The sequence below is a fragment of the Barbatula barbatula genome (genome assembly GCF_947034865.1).
Source record: "Barbatula barbatula genome assembly, chromosome: 22".
In the NCBI taxonomy this organism is placed as follows: domain Eukaryota; kingdom Metazoa; phylum Chordata; class Actinopteri; order Cypriniformes; family Nemacheilidae; genus Barbatula; species Barbatula barbatula.
Window position 1 is genome coordinate 11,488,984 of NC_136785.1, and position 21,603 is coordinate 11,510,586.

The following is a 21,603-nucleotide window of genomic DNA, read 5'->3' on the forward strand; positions in this document are numbered from 1 at the left end:
CCACTACTTTGGGTTCTCAATGAAGCAAATGATACAGATTGTAAACTTTTTAAAAAGTGTTATTTTTGTGGTATTGCAGAAATTGGAAACAAAGCGTACATGTGGATAAAATATATAATGCAAAAAACAATGTCAAAAATAATCTTAAAGCAGAAATAAAAATATATATACTGTAAATAAAAAAATTAATATTATTTATATATAATGTGATTAAATAAATAATACTTAAAGGATGAAGAATAGAATAGAAAATACACTATATTTCACCAGCTCTTAAAACCTAGTAGCTCAACCTCAAAGAATAGTCACAGATTTTTAGCTAAACAATGATTTAGTGAGAAAGAAGATAAATGAAGGACAGTCTTTGCTGCATTGACCGATATTTCATTCATTTATGAACGCTGAGAAATTACTTAGAAATGAATAGGGACATAATGTAGGACGATTGTTCAGCAGACATACAGAGATGTGAAATTTAATGGCTCCAAAAGGGAAGAATTCAGACTAAAGTCAGTCTTTTTTAAACAAACAGCATTGGTTTAAATTGAAAAGATATCATCTATGCCCTAAGTACTCTCATCCCATAAATCATTTGGAAGAATTGCTCAGTTAAAAATGAAAGTTCGGAAAATGTACAAAACGTATATCTTTACTTTCTATATCATTGCTTTTAAATTAATATGACAGGTTTGTGTGAGGATTGTACATACAGTTCCTTACAAATTAGTTTGTCCACCTGTCAAAATCTTTAGTCATTTATTAAGGAAATAACTAACTGAAACAACCAAATATATTCTCTGTGTTTTGTCTCAGAAGTCAGAAATGAATCAAGCGTAACATTTAACCATAAAACAAATGTTAAGGACTGTAAGTAACTGAGTGGGCATAATAAAGTACAATTTCTTCTTTTTTTTTTTGTTAAGCAGTACATTCGTAAATCTACGTAGAACAATAAATCAGATTACTGCTGACCTTCTGAAACCTTGTATTTCCATATTTCCTGATTTAAATCTTTTCATAAATCATTAGAAGCCCCTCTTCATGTTTTTTAGTGGATTTTCCAAATATCTAACCAATAAAAGCTTTAATAAGTATCATTTAAAAATACACTTTTCTTTCTATTTCCTGAAAGCGAATTTGGACATACAAGATTTGGGAAGGACAAAGATGAAATTTGAGCATTAAAAATACTACTGAGACCAAAGAGCTTACGCATACTTATGGACTTACCTTTACAGAAACATACAAATTATTTTGGTGATCACCAATACTGTGGCACAAACCTTACATTTTGGTGGTGGTGGCCTAATAAGCAATATGAATTATGTATCATTAATACATACATGCTTCCCTAACATTGACTGTCAGATGTGCTAGAGAGTAGATGAGAAGACAATTAATGTTGCTGAAAAATCCGTTAAGCGTTATGTTAAGTGCAAGATCAGCATTGGTGCCCATTGTGACAGTCACCGCTCTGAATCTGTCGAACAACCTTTCATGGCATTTCAATGCTCTCCTTTTAATAGCATTATTGCAAAGGCCAGCCTGGGCGAGGGCTCGCTATTGATAAACCACTTAGCTGGATTTTACAACTCTCGTCTTGTTACGGAAAGTGTCCTCTTTGGAATTAATTACGCCACTCCGCCGTGAGTGGAATCTGTGGCATGCTTTAATTGTGACCAAGACCCATGCGGTGATTAATATTGTTTCAGAGAAAAGTATAAGAGAAAAAACGGCTTTTAATTAAATTATGAAAATCGATGCTCTCAGTTTGCCTTGCCGAACTGTTGTGGTGCTTAGAGATAAGAAGTGGTCATCTAATTCATCTTGGACTGTCATCCAGTGTCCTCACTGATGGACTTGAAGGACACAGTGACCATTAAGGGCCAACACAGATATTTCTCACAGTAAACAGTACACTCTTATTATTAGTATGACTGTACACATGCCAAATTTATGTGATTTGTTTTGTGTTTCACTTGAATTTTGCGTTGTGTTTTAGTGTAAAACGAATGCTTGAAGCTGTCAAATTGTAGGAACAAATAGACATTTACACATAAACATGTACATGTATACCTAAATGAATACAACATAAATGACTTTGACTCAAAGTGTCCGCCAAATGCATAATTAATTATTTGTTTTACACTAAAATATTTGCTTTTGTTTAGTATTTTTTCATTTGTAGATCTTTATCGCAATGCAAATGTTGGCAAACACATACTCTACTGTATATGTTCACAAATTAAAAGCCCAAGAATTTGTGAAACATCTGAAGGACCCCAAAGTCTATCTGATACGGGGTCCCTAATGCCTCCCGGATCCCCCAGCACCCCTCAATTCGAGCCATTCTCACAGCAATTTGTCTTACAGCAAACAAGCCATCTCGTAGAGTTACAAATTCCGGTGAAATCAGACTGTGAAAAATTGCATATTTTACTTGATATTAATTCATTCCATTTCTCAATCAGGAGGAAACAGAGATGTGCTTGTTAGTCCTGGTTCATATTTCTTCCTGTCAAACAGCTGTGGTCAGGGGGAGGAGTGGCTGAAAAGTCTAAACAAAGGCATCTGGATACCTTTCACAGGTACATGCACATGCACTCACTGCATCATGACCCCATTATCAAACGGATCTCCAACCTGTGGTCTCTGGAAAATCCAGCCTTGTGCAAGTTACCGTGACACTTGATCATTTTACATTCGGTGTGACCCAACTGCCTGAATACGCCAAACCTTGAAAAACAACATTGGATCGGTCTTCAGTACACAACACACACACATTCCACTCACTTCGAAATCACGGGCCATGCATGATGACACACACTCAGATGACTAGACGTCTCACAGACTTCGCATTGTCTACCTTAGCGCAAATCTCTCAAAAATAAAAAGCACATGCCACTAAAAGTGATGTCATTCCAAAGAAGGTAGACATTTTTTAACAGTACTGCTACTGTGTTAGAGTTTAAGCATTCAAAAATACTCAGTGTGCTGTATAAACCAAACAAATATACACAAAATATCCCAAATACAGATCCTTTTCATGAATCCTTGTTTTATTCACATTCATTGGCCGAAAATATAAGCAAAATTAAAGATACACTAGAATTATGTTTAATAGGCCCGGTCAAACGATTAATCACGATTAATTGCATCCATAATAAAAGTTTGTGTTTACAAAATACTGTATATCTTTGTACTGTGCATAATAATTTTGTAATTATAAACACAAAAACGTAAACAAACTTTTATTCTGGAGGCGATTAATCATGATTTATCGTCGAACAGCCCTATTTGATAAAAACGTCAATAACATAATTCTCATCAATTCTTTTGTCCACAGCTATATACACAGTACATCAATAATATACCTCAAATTTTAATGACTTTTACATCATATTCCACAAAGACAATGTGTGATGTCCTATAAGATGCAGGCAAGGTCTACACATTCAAATCTAAGCTAAACTTAAACCATAGAATCCATGTCTATGCTTATTCCCCACAGATTTACATTCCCAATGAATTCCCTACATTACCTCACAGACTTAAGTCCCCACAGCCTGAGGCTCTGAAAAGGTGAGAGATGAACCGAGATAGCTTACAGCCACATGCACTGCCGGGCCAGTGTCTCAGGCACCGTTTTAGACTGGGAATCTCATCAGGGGCCATGTTACCGGGTTCAGATGTATAAAAAGAGTTTCAGGGGGGTGTGTTCAGTTTTATCCAATGGAACATTTTTGGATGCAGGCCATGTGAAGTATAAGGGGACGGAGAGAAAGAAAGAAAGTAAGAACAAGAGAGAGAGAGAGAGGTAAAGAAAGAAAATAAAGAGAGGCAGAAGGTTCCAGCTCATGTATTTTTAGTCAATCTGTGTTTTGTTGCGTTAATGATTCCTAAAGAGGGCACAAAGATGGGGGAAAATAGTGCGTGTTGATGCCATATTGGCTATGCTCCAGTGAGCCTGCAGTGAAGTGAAGAGAGAGGTGGGAAAGAACAGGCAAAGACAAAGATTAATACAGGAGAGGAAGGGTGTACAAAAGGCGAATGAAAGACAGAGGAAAGAATCCTGAAATGGAGCCACGTACAGATCGGGAGGAGGACTTAATTTGACAGTGAACCAAGGAGGTGCTGATTCATGTCAGAGGAAACTTTGGACAATTAAGTCCAGACAAACATAACCTCCCCTTGCGGGAGAACGCAGACAAATAGACTGTCAACTATGGCATAAGACCGGGACACCCGCTTGAAGTGGGGGCGTCACATGGAACATCTGCATCATAATTTTCTCTCGGGAGTTGCCTAAAAGAAGCCGGTGAAGATCTCAAACACTGAATGAATGACAGCGTGGACTCAGATGAAGGGTTTTCATAACCCTGACATCAAGGACGCCTTAATACAAAGAGATAGCAAAAAGAGATCTTGACACTGCTGACACTTATTTTTTATTGATTTCATTTGTTCACTCATTGCAAAAATGTGGTAACGTGGTCAAATGTATAGGGGCATGTGCTTGCCTTGAACAATAGCTCTTGTTTATGGAAGAGGACTGTCAAGAATTGGAATGTTGATATATCCGATAAGCTGGCATATCTGAGCTGGAGGGCCAGCGTTGCACATCAGCAGGAGAGAGAGAGAGTGCTTCTGCTTCTCTTCGATGCACCGAGCCTTATCGGCTTACCTGCAGATAGGAGAGAAAGAAAAGGGAGGAGGAAGAGAGAAGAGAAAGGAACATCCAGTTCTACACCAAACAGGAGTTTGAAAAACAAGAGGGAAGAGGATTTAGCTTCAATGACGATATTTGCTTAGTTCCAGTTACAGGTTTATTACAAAGACTGGAAAGACGTAGTTTTGGAAAAGATAAAAGCAGGACGGAGTAACAGATGTGTGACGAGAAGACAGAGGATAAAAGACACAGAGATGCCTGAAAACAAGCAGACTATCCATCGAACTGGAAGCTATCTCTCTCACTCTGCTTACAGGAAGATTAAAAGGGTCCTGAGCTTTAAACGACGTGAGTATTTAAAGGAACAGTTTATTCAAAGATGAAAACAAGTCTCATGTCGGTCCGACTTCCTTTTTTGTTTGGATACGAAATGAGATGTGTGGTATAGTTACTGACAACTTCAGCCACCAGTTCCTTTCATTGTATTCCTAGAGTGATTGAAGCTGAAAGACAGTCATAGGGGTTTAAAAACATGAGAAATTTCAGAATTCTGTATTTTTGGGTAGACTGTTCCTTTAAAGACAACATTAGCCTGAGAGAGAACACACACAGACTTGCTTGCATTTTGGTGCAGTGCAGTAGCAGCCAGGGCGCATTTCTATTTATGAATCTGCACTTTTTACATGACAATATTTCAACATTCAATCTATATCAGTTGTGTTAACATCTATTTGCTGTTTCAGCACATCCTAGCTAACAAAATTAGGTAGTAATCTAAACAAGGTTTGTGTCTGACAGCTTTCTATCCTGGTTTCTATCACAGGTGTGTTTGGTCAAAGGTTGGAGGAGACGGTCCTGTATGAGAGGAGATATGGGGATCACATGGCTCCTCTGGTGGTGGATCAGTGTGTAGTTTTCATCCGTGAGCACGGGCTGACAGAGGTGGGACTCTTCAGACAGTCCGGTCAGGCCACACAGGTTAAAGAGCTACAGGAAGCGTTTGATGCTGGAGAGAAACCATCCTTTGATAGGTAAAATATTTACATTTAAGGTGATGGTTCACCAAAAAAAATTATATTAGGTTCATTTACTCCCCCTCTTGTCATTGCATACCTTTATTAGTTTCTTTCTTCTGCAGAACACAAAATAAGATATTTTGAAGAAAGTTGGTAACCGAACATCGGCAACACCCATTGACTTCTATTGTATGGACACAAAACCACTTGTGTTCATACAATACAATCAAACATTTGTCAAAATATCTTTTACAGGTTTGTAATGGCATGATGAGGGCGAATAAATATCACAAAATAAATGTAAGTGTTGGCTCTCTTAGCAGCACAGATGTCCACACAGTGGCGTCTCTACTGAAGCTTTACCTCAGGGAGCTGCCTGAACCTCTGGTGCCATATTCCCGCTATGAGGAGTTTCTTGTGTGTGGCAAAAATATTCCCTTAGACAGAGAACAGGTATCATCGTGTATTTTAATCAATGTATGCATCAATACTGTTGTATACTGACATGGAGGTCATTCAAGTACTTTTTGTTTCTTGTCATCTCATCCTGGTCTGACTTGAGGGTTTACAAGAGTTGAGGAGTCTCCTTTATGAGCTTCCAGTCGCAAACTTCAACCTGCTGAAATACATCTGCCAGTAAGACTTAACTTCATCTTTCTCATTCAAAGACCTTTATTTCTATACCTAACAGTATTTTGCGCTGTTAATATAATTTGAAAGACTTTGAGTTTTAACATTCTACACATCTCCGTTCCAGATTTTTAAATGATGTCCAATCATACTCCAACATTAACAAGATGAGCATCCAGAATTTAGCAACTGTTTTCGGGCCAAATATTCTCCGACCTAAAGCTGAGGATCCAGAAAGTATCATTGGAGGTAAGCAACATTTAGCTTTGTATAAAAGGGTTCTAAGTCATGTAAAGCGATTTTGACAGATCTTGAACTCTCCAATAACATCTCTCTCACACTAGGGGCAGCAGTTGTGCAACATCTGATGTCAGAACTGATTCGAGAGCACATCTTGCTCTTCTCAAGAGAGAGCCACATCCTTCCGGAGGCCACTTTACCATCCATCCATCCCAGTTCACAGATTCTTGCGGAATGGGTGCATGGTGAACCCCCTACCCAACCTCTTCTGACTGATAACCCCGCCCTGCTTCCAAACCAGGCTTTAGCCTGTCCACGCTCTCTCTCATTGTTGCTAAAGACGGGGAGGAGAGGGTCTCATCAAAGCCCTTGTGACAAGAATGTTACCCACCATCTATCAGAGACGGGGCACCAGCTCACAGAAGAGTCTTCATGTGCCAGCTCTGCCCTGACTTATGACAACTACAATTGTCAACATAGCCCAGCACATGAATTTCTTCAAACAAGACCTTCACCCTCCTCTCCAACACCTGCCTGCATGAACAAAGTTATGGAGGATGGGATTGAAAGTTGCATGCAGTCGAGGAGCTTGCCAGATATGGAAGAGGCCACTTGGGGACCAGAGAGAGCCCTAGGGGACAGTGGAGGTAACAGTGAAGCCCAAGACAGTACCTTGTCTGTCTATGACAACATGGGTGTTGTGGATCAAGGGAAGGGATATACAGAAGACAAAAAGTCATGTGCTATTGTGGATGGAAAAGGTGGTACTGCTAGTATAGCTGACAGCAGTAGCTCTTGGTCCTCTTGTGAGATCGTGCCTTTGGATGCTGACAGCGGGAGCGGTGGAGCAGCAAGTCCTTGCCACAATTCTCCCGGACACTTCACCTCTTTCAGAATGGACTTTGGTGAGGAAGGTCCTCGACCTAACTCCCTGGCGTCCTCTTCCGCACCCACAGATGCCCCTTTAAGTACTGGCAGCAGTGAAGTCTTCTTGCCGAATGCTCCCCTTGAGCCACTAGGTATTCCAGTCTCCCATGCGATGCAATGCGTCGTCGCAGGGCTTCGGCAACAGATGGCCAGGCAGAAAGCCGAATGTGAAGCAAAAATCAACAGGTAAGAAAATGTAATGCCAAAAAAGGGGGAATTGTCCAGGGAACAAAACTAAACTCAAATTCAGAATGTCTCCTAATTCTGTCTCCTTACACCTGATTATCATTTCTGTCTTTAGGCTGGAGCAGAGGAACAAGGTACTACTGGGGGAAGTCACAGGGTTGCGTTCCACTCTGGACCAACAGCGCCGCTGGGTCAGCGTGGCTGAGATCAAGATGAGGAACATAGAGCGCGCCCGTGCTGACGCAGACAGACGCAACACCACTCTGCAACGGGAGATGGAACAATTCTTTGAAACATTCGGCGAGTTGAATGCCGAGGCCCGAAAAACAAGTCGAATTGCTCAGAGTTTTTAAATCATCACGCTGTGCTACAAAACCAACCTAAGCTGGTTCTCAAACCAGTAGTAACAAGGACATATTCCTGAGGGAAAACATTGGCCTATTTTTAAGTAAAGTTCAGTTCAGACGCCTGAAAAACTCTTTGGACTAGCATGTTCAAAATCCTTTTAAACCAAGTACTGAAAGAATGGAATGACCCAAGTACAGTATCATAGTAAGCATGGATACCATGAGAAGAGCTGTTGATAAGTAGACCCCAGGGATGCTTGAAACGAAAATGTACTGTAAAGGGGTTTAAGACTTTGACTTGGCTGGGGTACACTGTACATTATATTTTATTCAGTCCTGCAAATAAAAGGGGACACTGATTGTATCCGTACCATGAAATCAATTAAACATATAGCAAGGCTTTAATTTGAGCATTTTATTTGGCCAGTTGTCACAGACGTTAACTTCTACTTCTTTAACACAGAAAAAATCTCAACTACTGTAGACAGATTTTGCATTTGTTTGGGATGGTTTTGTGATTTGGTTGCTCTATAACCCATTAACAGGGTACCATATGTAGCACAACAATACAAAACACATGAAAGCTGAACAGACATTACTAGCACAGAGCAGATAACTGTTCCTTTAACAGGATTATAATGATGTCATGAGAACTGTTTTCTTAGGAAGATGAGAACGTTGGAAGTAAATGAAGGCATATAAAGTGATTATTCAAGTCATTGCTGATTCACCTCTTGTAAAGGATTGTCGGTGACAAACACATTGTTTATCACAGACACACTCTCTCACCTCCAAAGGAAACGGATACTGACAGAAGAGAAAGTAAGCCCTTGAGAAAGCGGGAGCCAGCTTTCTTCATTGTCTCGAGTCTCGATGTCACAGAGGTCAATCACTAGTGTTCAAAGTGAATTCACAACATGAGTGGAAATGATAGAAACACAATGGACTATTGCATTATTATGATACATATCACTGAGAGTATGGTGAAGAAGCACCAAATGAGAACCCAAATGCTGGAGATTGAAAAAGGGGACGTATCTTAATAGTCTTTAATAGAAATCCCTATAAAGAGAACTAAAGAAGTGCCATGTTAGCAAACAATCCAGCCATGAGGAAAACCAAAACTTGATTATAGGTGCATTCAAATCATTTGTTTTGATTTTCTGGCAAGGCTGCAGCGGTGTTAGTGAGAAGATTAAGGCATGGATGTGATGGTGATGCATTTCCACCTGTCCTGTCCATGTAGGACCAGTCTTTCTGATTCAGTCCATCAACAGAGCTTGGAGGCACACACGAAAACACAATCACATCGTCCTCTGCTATCACCTAAAGCCAGAGGATGAGGACAAGGCTTGTGGCGTAACAGTGACATGGAACATATACTGTACAACATTTGAAATGACACTGGACAAACCGAAAACTGGACTATTTTGCTGAAAATAGAGCTTGATGACATTGTTATTTGTGACGGTGACGTGACTACCTCTCAATGTTAAGACTTCAATGCTTTTGATGGTAGAGTTGTTGGTTATTATGAGACATGTCAGGCCCAGATAGAATCAAAAATTATTATGTTTTTCTGTGTCCATTTTAAGGGGCAATTCTGAAAAGTGCATTTAAACACGAACGTCTCCAAGTGTAGAGATTTAAATCAAAGTTTACCAGACTTACATTTACGCATTTGGCAGAGGCTTTAATCCAAAGCAATTTAAGGTACAGTTCGCCCAAAAATTGTGTCATAATTTTTCTTCCTAATCTGTATGGTTCTGATGAACACAGAGAAAGATGTTTGGAAAGATTGCTTGATTTTGCCGCCTTTAAATACGATAACAGGACAAATTACAATGGTGGTTAAAAGTGCCCTAGAACTGTTTGCTTTACTACATTCTTCAAAATATTTTCTTTTGTGTTCAACAAAGCAAAGAAATTAATATTTTCTTCTAGTATGCAGGATTTGCACAGATTCTATATGGGCCTGCTATACTGCCTGGATGCACATGGTTAGCTACAATATATTGTTAGACAGAACGCCTCCAAACACATTAACTAACGGTAGAAAAAACGTATACAATAAGAACTGTTAACTACTGTAAAAATAAGTCCTCCATAATTCATGTCATTACTATTTAAGAGAGAGAAAAGCGAAGAAATAAAAAACGATAAATTCGCTTCGTACAACATTCTTACGGGCTTTTCAATTTAAAGAAGATTAAAAAGGCAATGGTTTGCATTAGCTCATGCAATTAAACGTACATTCTTACGTGACGCGTTGTGAAGTTGCCAGCGGTGATAAACTACTTCGTCATAATGACGAGGAGCTTTGATGAAGACGTCACATCTCCAGCTCACTTAGATTTGTCAGTTTGAAATGTAATCTCTCCTTTCTTTTCAAATCAAATTCCATATTTCCTTACTTTACAGTGCATACGCGAAAGCATATTTACCAAATGACGTCTCAACAGCACAAAGAAAGAAAATAAGAACATACACCAAATCTCCATACGCATATACACACATAACTACACCGGGTACTGTTATAAGCAGTGACCGTACAGAGGCAGATGCTCCTATTCTGTTTTTAGGTGTGTGTGTAGCATATGTCAGGGATCTGTAGTCACGCCGTCTTTCTGGTAAGTGTTCTTTGTTAATAACATGCAGCAATACTTGTAACAGGAAGTTGCTCTAGAGGGACTGACTAGCTATAAAGTTGTCTGTGAATTTATATCTGCTTCTTTTAGCTGATGAAATGAAAGGCAATAAAAGCCACCTCAGAGAGAGAGAGAGAGAGAGAGAGAGAGAGAGAGAGAGACAGAACATTAATGACTAAAAGATAGATCTCTCTAGTGCACGCTTCTTAAACAGGTTGCGACAGTAAAGATGCCATATGAGGGCACGTGAAATGTGAACACATTTACTTATTAACCATTCATTAAAAAACTAAAAGAAAAACGTAGAGATGGGGTTAAATGTAAAAGTACTGGAGGCAAGTTATCAGTGGTCTGCATTTAAAGGTTGAGCCATTGCAGACATATCCAAATGCTAACAACGGCTGTGTTCATTGTGTGAGGTGGTACAGAATTACAGTGGCACACCAGCCCTATAAAAGCGGGAGTGAAGGATAAGGAGTGTAAACTTGAAGCCACTTGAACATGCACCCACAGTTCTCTTCAGTCAAGACCACAGCACGGCCCACACGCGAGAGAGAGGATTGTGATGTATGTGAAAGTGATGGAGCTGGAAGCTGGGTCACTCCTCTAGCCCTCCTGTGAGAGTGTCGATGCAGGAGCTGTCCGTGTCTGAGGCCAGCGTCTGTTCTGTTGACATCGATGAGATGTCATTGATGGAGGAGGACTGGGAGGCCGTGGCGCTGCTGTTCACTGTACCGACTACTATACACAAACACACACCAAGGAATGCATCAAAACAACAGCTGCTAACAAAAGTTGTTATGCTTGCTTATGAGATTAACATTTATTAAACACATTTATCAGTTTAATATTGCAAAATTGTCATACACATATTTTATGATTTCTCAGGGTTGGTAGATACAGGGAACAATATCGTTGGGATCACTTTCAGGGCTTTTTTATTTCACTTGATGAACGATAACACATACTGTTAAACAGTCCCTGGCAGATCGTTAATGTTTGTCTATTGATGATCACAACGCAGGTTTTGTGTCAGAATTAAAGACTGCAGCGGTACGTTTTCGGCGGGAAATGATATAATGATGTAATGCTAAATCTGAGCAGGCTAGCTAAAAATGTGCTTTACTTCCCGGACACGAGCGCCCCTTCAGCCTTCAGAGAGAGCATTCAGCCTTTGCTGTCATTCATGTTTTGGAGAAAAGACGTTAATGAAAATGAAAGCAGGTCATGTACAATAGATTCATTTTAGGGCCTGTAAACACTGCAGCGCGTGAGCTTAAAATAAACATAACGTTATCGTCCGCTGGTGTGGTTACAAATATAGTTTCCACCATACAATGCAATTGGATAGCTTTGCTTGGATTAGACAATAAAAACTGGGTAAATAAAAGAAGAATTTTTGCTTAGATTAACTTACCTAAACACTCGTCTTTCAACACTCCATTCTTGTTCATCTCCTCCCAGTCCATCACTTCTTTATAAATCAGCTCTGCAAGGATAGAGAACGTTGTGTCATCTGCTCCATAATCTATCAATATTCTGACATATTTTGAAGATACTGTGAAGTTAAAAGAAGACATTTTTTGTCCACTCAAACGCCCTCTACAATGTAAACATCTGTCCCCTTAATATTACCTGCAATCATGCAAGACATCATTTCAAGCAATCTTGCTTTTCTTTTTTTAAATTGCCAACAGTAAGGGCCTTCCTCAAAAACGATCAATTATGAATTGCTTTGCTTTGTTTGATGCATTGATTTCATTTTAAACGATAACAAGTAGTTAGGTTGGGAAATAGTAGCCTCTTCAGTACCTTTCCATTGCTCAATGCTGTGCTCTCTCTCTTCTAACTGCTTGTCTGATATCTGTGGAGGAGGCTGAACACAAGCATCAATCATTACAAATGCAAGACTCTAGAGACAGCATCTCTCCAGCATTGTAAACATGCCCTGTAAAACGGTTTTAACAGGAGAGTCTAGACAAGGTGACAGGAAACAGGCGCACTGACCGCATCAGCCTCGGCTGGGTCGTACCACACGTGGATGTAGGGGTGATCGAGGGCCTCCTGTACGGAGATGCGGCTCTCAGGGTCGATCACCAGCATCTTGGACAGCAGGTCCCGTGCTTGACTAGCTGTGTGTGGATAAACAAAATACCAAACAACATGCAGCATGTCAAAAATACTTCGTTTTGATCAAAGACAGCATCACGTATGTTTAGCATTGCCACAGGCTAAGTGAAAAATAAATGCAAGATGGCAGACAAGGCAGAAAAAATTTTGTATATATGTTTGTATATATTGTAAATAAACATTTTATGCACTACTAAGAGCATGCATGCATCAAGAAAGAAAACTAAGGATGTCAGAAACATGTCTTACTCTTGATCTTGTCATGCTCTGTCTCTGAAGGAAACGCCCAGTCGGGAAACAGTTCATTAAAACTGACTCCGGGAAATTGAGGTTTGTTCATCACATAGTTCCTGACAGTCTCCATCAAACGATTCATAAACTCTAGAGAAGGAGTTCCTAGTATTTCAATCACCTTATTCCACTGGTCAATGTCTGAGATGAGTTCAGGAGCTCACAGTATTAGAGAAAGGATTTAGAAATGATTCATGGAATTCATATAATAGTTTTGTGAATGCAAAGCCAGTGTGCCTTATTTGCAACAAAGTTGTCGCTGTTTGCAAAGAATATAATATTAGACGGCACCACAAGCAAAGCATGGCTCCTTCAAAAAATTAATTAGCTTTGTTATCGTTCACGTATTGGTGCCGACTCCCCACATTATAACATAACGTTTCAATGCTTCACTGTTAGTTTTTTTCATATCCCATATTTCGTGGTGGCTAATTTAGAAGTGTGTCTAGCGATCGACAGGCCGACAGAATATCTTTTAGAACTTTTCAAATTAAAAGCTCTCAATTCATTTCAAAATAAACCTCTGCTGCAAAAACGTTCTCATACTTTTATTTTGAAGGCAAATTCACTAAAGGATTGATTGTGATGGATCTATTTCAGAACCAGCTGCGAGCAAAATAATCTAAATATGCTGCTGGCTCGGGACAGATATTATTGCTGGCAGGCCAGTTTTGCCTGTTGACGACCACTGCCCTAATGGTCACAATGGAATTGCAGGTGAACAGGAAGGATACGATCAGTACCCTGAAATATGACGCTCCCTTTGACCATCTCACCCATGATGCAGCCCACCGACCAGATATCCACTGCCAAAACACAAATTCACTTCATATAATATTTCATGTCTTTATATACATTTATATTAGAGCAGTAAACTGAATGAAAGTTAATTTAGCTATACACATCATATGCACACACATTACAATTGATTTTATTATGCATATACAGTATGTTAAATAGGACTGGGCAAAAAATGAACGATTAAATAAAAACATTACCATTCTCTTTGTACTTCATGCCCAGGATGACCTCTGGTGCTCTGTAGTATCTGGTCACTACATAGGGGGTCATCATGAAGTTAGTGCAGGCGGTTCTGGCCAGACCAAAGTCTAAGATCTTTAAAGTGCAATCGGACTTCACTACTATATTACTGGGTTTCAGGTCCTGAGGGGAAAGAGAGGAGACATGCGGTCACTGCTCAAAGAGAACCACAGACTTTGAAGGTTACTTTGTAGTACATAACACAGTGATGTTGCGATGCTCAAAAATGTAGTGTCTGAATGTCATTTATACTAATGTCAATTGACTCATAGAAACACAGTTGGCGAAGCGTCACGCTGGATGTGCTCTTTGCTCATTGGCTCCTTTGAAAAAAAGGGGGATCACACGATTCTACATTGACCTTTTCTTTGAACTCCTCAAGAGATAAAATACGCTGTCCGCTTAGTATTTTTAAATGCATGGGTGAAATAAATGTTTTCTCTAAGATGATGATCTTTTACTCCATGATGGTTATGATAATTTCACGGCCCCGGAAAACAACTCACTCTGTGAATAATACCAGCAGAGTGTAGATGTCGAATGCCACACAGAATCTGGTAGAGCAGATAGGACATCCTCTCATGGTCCAGGTCCATATGGATGACCTGACAAAGGCTAGCATCCATCAGCTCCATCACCAAGTACCTAAATAAAATGACAGATATGTCAGATTTGCTGAGCTCATTTTCACCACAAAAGATCTACGGCATTTCCTTGCATACGTTATACTGAACTGCATGTCTCAAGATCAATACTCAGAGCAAGATTTTGACAGGAGCCGTAATTAATTATGATTTAATAACATAAATTCGATCCGCAAGTTATAATTATAACGTGAAGGAATAGGACAGTATTGTGGTCTCAGCATCGGCTGAACGATGCATTTTAATAACCACACAGAGGGCCAATGCACCAGCGACCCGTGACCATAAAACTAAGCTTCAAATATAAGCTAATAATAAAAATGTATAAACACTCAAAACATACAAATCCTGGAATTCTTCCAGTGACTTTTGAGGGGTGAAGACATTCAGCAAATGGATAATCTGAAAGAGAGAGACAAGATTCATTTACTAAGAAACTAAATACGCACAAAAGCAACTGAAGTGTAAGTCTGGGTAGAGAAACACAAAGCAAAGTGAACATACGTTCTTGTGATTTACACACTTCAGCAGAACCAGCTCTCTGTAGGCTCGTTTCGCATGGGTCTGGTTCTGAAACGGCCGGCTCAGTTTCTTCACGGCAACTGGGATGCCAAGTGCATTGTCCAAAGCCGAACTTGAAAGATATAGGACACAGTGAATGTTGTGAACATCAGATTCATTTCACTCTGGTTGCCAAAAACAAATCTTTCTCAAATCAATTATTTTATCATGCAATATGCATAAACAAAGTGCAATTGAGTGAATGTCACAAGACTTGCCAAAATTCAAAAGAAAAGATACATTTAAAAGGAAAATATAATTTTTGTTTTGTATAATTACATTACTGACGGTTTCTTAAAGTAACAGAAATTACAATGCAAACCAACAGCTAAAAACATCCAGAACACATCCCAGTTTGTCGTTGGAGTACACATACCCCACATTCCCAAAATCCCCAAAAGGCTGTTTAAGATAATGTTACTTGGATTGGTGGGAATGCTTAAACAATCAGGGCAATGTCTTACATTTAACAATTAAAAATATAGTTTTTAGTTGTCTGTGCATATAGAGCAATTAACGTTTTAAAATGTTACAATTCACTATTATTGGTCCTACAAATAGGCTTTAATACATTCACATGTAAATTTTGCCTCTCTATCACCATCTCTGTTTAAAACATAAAATTACAGGTTACTTTGCACACTTATCTTTACATAAATTGAAGATGTCAAACTGACATTCCAATACATTCATACCTAACAGCTCAAATTATAGATCATCATTTTTTTCGTTTTTATTAGGTTTTTATCCCTATTAATCGCATGCAGAATAAAAGTTTGTGTTTACATAATATATGTCTGTGTATGGTGCATATTTATTTTGTATGTACAAACCTAAAAACATAAACATATTTAGGAAATATTTCGAGGTTATTATTTATATTTACCAATAAATTAAATTACTGTATATATAAATATAACATTATATATATATAATGTTTAATATATTCTTAAATATATGCATGTATGTGTGTATATGTATATGTTTATAAATACAAAATAAATATGCACAGTACACAGACAAACTTTTATTCTAAATGCGACTAATCGTCTAGTTTTTATGTACCGGATTTTCAAGTGGACTGCAGATTTAAGAAAAGCACATTTCTTTATTTCAAAATGTGATCTTCAGTACTATTTAAGTATTTTTTTCTGTCATTAAGGTAGCAGAGCAAACAGTGTTTAGTGTCCATCAGGGTAAACAGTTTAGACATGACTCATTAGCACAGCTGTAAACCAGAGATCTTACTCTCTAATGAGACACACATCTGCTACAGCCATGACAAATGCAGACAGGCAATGCCTAATGGGATGTTTAATGATGACATCATTACAGCTTGGCTTCTTTGTGACGGTTGTGTGACTGATAGTTTTACTCACCAGACGATACCCTGAGCACCAGATCCGATGGCACGGAGCTGCTGGTACCTCTTGAGCACCGTAAAGGTGGAATCGCCCACCTGCACACTGTAGAACTGCCCCTCCCCCTCAGTCATGGCTCCTCCCACCGAGTGTCTCTAGATGAATCAGACCTGAAAAAGAAAGTGCAGGTCAACGCGAGATGCTCAACCGATGACTACATGCTGAGCTCCCTCCCCTGTGTTAACTGCACGGTGCGTGGGGGTGACACTGCCGATGACTCATCCAAGGAGAATCAGATATAACACACGGTCAGAGACGGAGCACAGGGATAATGATATGGGTTAGGATCAGATCCTGTTGGTGTAAATCTAAATTGGTTTAAATGAATAAATACATAAATAAACACAAGCACAGGTCTCGCTTTCCTCACGAACAGTCAACAGAAACAGAACATGTTTAGGGCATTCAACTAACTGTGTTCAAATGAAGTAAATGACAGTTCAGAGAATAGGAGAGAAAGCAAACAGATCTGAAGTGTCTAGTCTTAATGCAAATATGACACGATGATGTCATAAACATGCTTGTTTGCCAATGATGTCATCCAGCCACCTCCCATTGTCTCCCAAATCCTGTGGGAAACACTGTCACCTGTTATTTTTTCATTTCATCATCTAACAAATTGAAGGTGTGTTTTTAATCTTCTGTATCCCTTTCATGCGTTTCATCTCTCTTCGGCCAAACACTGAGCAGTAGCACAGACTCCAATCACAGCAGACATTAAATAAACTTTCTAATAGGATACTTCAATGGAGATATCAAATGTGTTCGTAAAAGTCAATACAAGCATGTAAACAGGTTTACCCTCTTCCTGTTATTTTACAAAAGAAAAACATCCCTCCGGTGATTTGCAACTTTCATCAAAGATGCAAAGCAACATCCTTTGGTGACTCACCAGTAAAAAAAAAAAAAAAGCTAAAGCACTGCAACTTTCGGTCCAACAGGCTAAAACAAGATGGTGTCTTACCCTAAACTGATCTAATTCCATGAGGACAGCATTATCTCTTTAAAGAGGGCCCAATAATCCAATACAGTAGGCCAGAAGCATCAGTGTTTGGCATAAAACGTGGTCACATGATACATGTTTAAATCTTGGTGTTGTATATTATCTATTTAAATTCTTAATAACCCAGTCAAAAGTAGATTTGACTTACTTATATCTTTTAAATGGTTAAAACAGGTAACCACATTAACACAGTCACATCCATACAAAGTCGAACCGTCAATTAGATTATAGAAATATATATTAACACTACTGTGTGCTCCAGAAGGCCAAAACTCATTCTGTTAAATGACAAGTAACTGACTGAATTACTGTTCGTATCAAATAAAAACATTAGGGCTCCTTGAATGTCTTAATCTAACAGCAAATGAAAAAAGATTTATTAAATCCTAACAAGAATAAGCAATGAAAAGGGCAATAAGCCACAGTATTCGTTGTAATTTCAGTGAATAAATCAGGGAAAACGCAATGACCACTCAAAAGCACTACAGGTAAAAGTTGCACATTTTGGTCAGTCCAGAGTTAAGACCGTTCCTGCATGCAGATCACACAGAAATGCAGCTATGACAACAACAACGTTTTCACAATGTAATACTGTAAGCCTATATCTAACACACTTCCTTTTAATGTGAGCCACTACAGACACACCGACCCTACAGAACTTACTCAACTTGTCCCTGATAGGACTTAAATGGACTCTCAAAAATGACTCACAGGCAGAATCTCGGATGATGCATAGAGGCCATTCTTCTTATCTTTGTGATGCTGCCGGACGGGATAAAGATGATGCTCCAACACTTCTCCATTTCTCCATCCTTCCTCACACCAGATCCGTGCTGCTCTGACTATAGCAAATGAGTCAGCTTGTACCCAGCCTGAATAACAGTCCTGCTGCTAGGCCATGCTGTGCTAAATCACAGTCAAAACGGCCTGGCCTGTTTTAACACAGTGCTGATAACAGGACCATTCGGCTGAATTTTATCTCCGTCTGAGAGACGTTTCAGGCAAGCATTTCTTCATTCTACTATGTTATTTCACAATAAATGTGGAAATTGGGAATTAGGGAAAGATTTAGGGAGACATGTTAACACAGCCCCTGTCTCTTAAATATGTGGGAAAAAACACACTCTTGGCTCAATTTAAACCAGACTGAAACTATGCTGTGTTGAAATTCTTGATCAGAAGGAATGTTTTTACTGTATAAAGAAAAACTGCAGTGTACCATATACTTTCAATAATGCAGCTACAAAGTAAAAGCATAACACAAATCAGTGAATCAATATCCCTAGTTAAATAACAACTTTCTATTTACTTTCTTATCAAATATAAACATGAAAGTGATCATTTACATTGCTCGTATTTATTTTACATTGGATAAAATAATATTAACACCCAATGTTATGGTTAATATGTGTATGCTACTGTGAACAAAAATGTTGAATTTATCTTTTGTTACTAAGGTATATTGTCTAGGTTGCATGCCCAAACTTTAAACTGAGCTAGAACAAGTAGTGTTCAGCAGTGGTTAGTAGCCTACAAGAAATTGGTAAATTGGGTGACTTGTAAGATTTCCAAAGGGAATTGTAGGAGCCCATTTAGCTCTGTCAACATTTATTTCTTTACTACTCATCATTACCAACATTCTTATAGGGATGTGCACGAATGTTTGAATATTCGATCTGCAATAACTCTTTGAATATCAAAAATGCTACAAGGTTAAGTTACCGCTACAGAAGACCTTAGAGTTGTCACGTCTTATTTAACGCTTCTTCTGTGATGATTTTATAATATACTGAAAATATAAAAATAATTTGTATGTGTTTATATGTTTAAATATTTTAAGTTTACACACCGAATAGCCAGATCGCATTTTATGCTCGGCTCACATCACCATATAAAACATTTTCAAAACTGGTGAGCCACATGATTCGTTAAAATTACTTAAATTAGGTATAAACATACCAACATAGTATTAAATATTTAACAAATGTCTGTTTTCATTTTGTATTATATCATTGTATTTTTCAACATTAAAAACCCTATAAAAGATATAATGTTATTGCGTTATGAATTTCTAATGATAATTATAAGCTTGATGTGAAATCAAAGACTAATATTTGAATATACGTTTTTATAGGCTCAAATATGAAATAAAAAAATGCCCATCCCTAAAATATATTTTGTGTTCTGCAGAGTCAGACAGAGCCGATCCTTCCTATACGCAGACTACACAAGTTGCGTAGTGTCCCCTGCACCACCAGGGGGCCCCCTTGACTACCGAATCAAAAACACTATTGCAAACATGACCCTGTATTATATAACTAGAGGAATTCAACTTTAGAGGAATCATTCGGAAATTTCCTTTTTAATAATGAATTCATTTATTGGTACATACTCGTACATCAGTGCATGGCAGAGCCTACATGCGTCACTTTGGGATAAGAACTATTTACATGTCAATCAAACTGTAAATGTAATGTTATACTTAATTGTTCCTACCATCAGTTTAATGTGTTTTGGTCGTTCAGTGTTCATTCATGCGTGTCTATCGATTTATTATTATTATTATTTATAATTTATTATTATTTACTTCTTATAGTGTACAGTTATGTTTATACCACATTTTGTCGCAATAAGTTTGAGGGCCCCTCACAAGTTTGCTTAGGGCCCCAGACGACTTGGATCGTCACTGTCTGCAGAAGAAACAATGCAATGAAACGAAACGAAAAGAGGCGAGAGTGAATAAATGATGACAGAATTTTCATTTTTGGCTGAACTATCCTTTTAAGAGCAACAAAGAAAGATGCCGATTCCTCTGCGTTCTTGTTATTTCCTCAAACCCTTCTGCATACATACATATAATAGCTAAATGACTAAAAATGTACACAAACAAAGCTAATATTAACATCCCTGATGCTTTCCTGGGAAAACAGAAGACACCACAAAACACGTGATGCATTTTATCACAGACACCTGTTGCTCTTTACAGACTCCAGGTACTGTGTCGTATATACTGATCAAACCAAGACAACGTCCAGCGTTGTTTCAACGAGCCAATAAAACAATTCCCACAGTGCAGTAGCGTGACACGCACTCCATCGGCAGCGGGCTAGCTAGTTCAAAGACAGCCGACCCAAACACGCTTCGTTTGTGGTGTCCTGCTAACACATGTCAGCTTTAGTTACTCGTGTTTAGTCAAATATGTGAGTCCTTCTCGTTTCGGCCTGATCCGGCTCGAGGCCGGAACTGGCTGCAGATGTGTCGCGAGCTGCTAACTCCACGTCAACCTCTCGGCAAACTGCCTCTCGCAAACACCATCCTCCCACAAACACGCGCCGTCCTGCGGTTCGTCATTAAAACGATAACATGCACGTTATACGGTTAGAGAGTCGCACGCTGACACTGGTTAAGGCGGACGAATTGGTGCTAGCTGTGTGCTTACCTCCTCTTGCTCTCCTCGCACTCCCCGGTTCACTCCCATACGCCAGCGAACCGATCCTCGCGGAAGTGCTTATCGCATTTACGTTAAACGGCGAGATGATGATAATGAGACAAACGTCCTCTTTTTTTAAGAAGTTTGACTGTGAAAGTCACAGTATCGCACGTCTGACGGTGGCATAACTGCAGGGGCGGAGGTTGACGGGACAGTACGTTTCGACGGAGCGCTCGCGCTCGCACTGGGTAGGGGATGACGTAATGGCGCACTCGTAACTTTTTTTTGATGCGGGCGGAGAAGTTGCGGACGGATCAAAGTGTTCTGCGTAGGATGGCACAATAATTGGCATCGGTTGTGTCTTAAATCCAGACAAGCTGAATCACTGTATACGTAAAAGGTGTCGAGGATCCTAACCG

General features: G+C 39.1%; 2 protein-coding genes across 5 annotated transcripts; one reads left to right on the forward strand and one right to left on the reverse strand.

Moving 5' to 3' along the window:
* The first annotated feature begins 4,592 nt into the window (after positions 1-4,592).
* Positions 4,593-8,422, forward strand: LOC306911449 (rho GTPase-activating protein 24). Its single transcript, XM_079486808.1, has 7 exons — positions 4,593-5,017; positions 5,493-5,700; positions 6,006-6,138; positions 6,248-6,321; positions 6,443-6,564; positions 6,660-7,668; positions 7,784-8,422. Exons 1-7 carry the CDS (start codon positions 4,924-4,926, stop codon positions 8,019-8,021), a joined length of 1,878 nt encoding a protein of 625 aa, XP_079342934.1. The 5' UTR covers positions 4,593-4,923; the 3' UTR covers positions 8,022-8,422.
* On the reverse strand, positions 8,419-21,543 carry mapk9 (mitogen-activated protein kinase 9). Of its 4 annotated transcripts, none has more exons than XM_079486809.1 (12): positions 21,194-21,543; positions 16,710-16,861; positions 15,274-15,403; positions 15,113-15,171; positions 14,632-14,770; positions 14,083-14,248; positions 13,819-13,890; positions 13,043-13,225; positions 12,671-12,795; positions 12,476-12,539; positions 12,081-12,152; positions 8,419-11,404 (listed from the first exon to the last, which is right to left on the reverse strand). In XM_079486809.1, the coding sequence occupies exons 2-12, from the start codon at positions 16,823-16,825 to the stop codon at positions 11,262-11,264; spliced, it is 1,269 nt and encodes a 422-aa protein (XP_079342935.1). In that variant the 5' UTR covers positions 16,826-16,861; positions 21,194-21,543; the 3' UTR covers positions 8,419-11,261. The 4 variants fall into 4 exon arrangements, with proteins under 4 accessions (XP_079342935.1, XP_079342937.1, XP_079342938.1 ...); XM_079486811.1 differs by having other exon boundaries at positions 8,424-11,401; positions 21,194-21,458; XM_079486812.1 differs by having other exon boundaries at positions 9,047-11,404; positions 12,476-12,527; positions 21,194-21,430.
* Between the last annotated feature and the right edge of the window lie 60 nt (positions 21,544-21,603).

Bases quoted from the DNA above. Each gene is read 5' to 3' on its own strand.
- LOC306911449 (XM_079486808.1), top strand. From the start codon at position 4,924: ATGCCTGAAAACAAGCAGACTATCCATCGAACTGGAAGCTATCTCTCT. The intron at 6,139-6,247 runs GTATCATCGTGT...GTCTGACTTGAG, and splicing joins TTCCCTTAGACAGAGAACAG to GGTTTACAAGAGTTGAGGAG. The intron at 7,669-7,783 runs GTAAGAAAATGT...TTCTGTCTTTAG, and splicing joins TGTGAAGCAAAAATCAACAG to GCTGGAGCAGAGGAACAAGG.
- mapk9 (XM_079486809.1), bottom strand. From the start codon at position 16,825: ATGACTGAGGGGGAGGGGCAGTTCTACAGTGTGCAGGTGGGCGATTCC. The intron at 13,891-14,082 runs GTAATGTTTTTA...GTGTTTTGGCAG, and splicing joins CATGAAGTACAAAGAGAATG to TGGATATCTGGTCGGTGGGC. The intron at 12,153-12,475 runs GTACTGAAGAGG...CTATCCTTGCAG, and splicing joins CAGCATTGAGCAATGGAAAG to AGCTGATTTATAAAGAAGTG.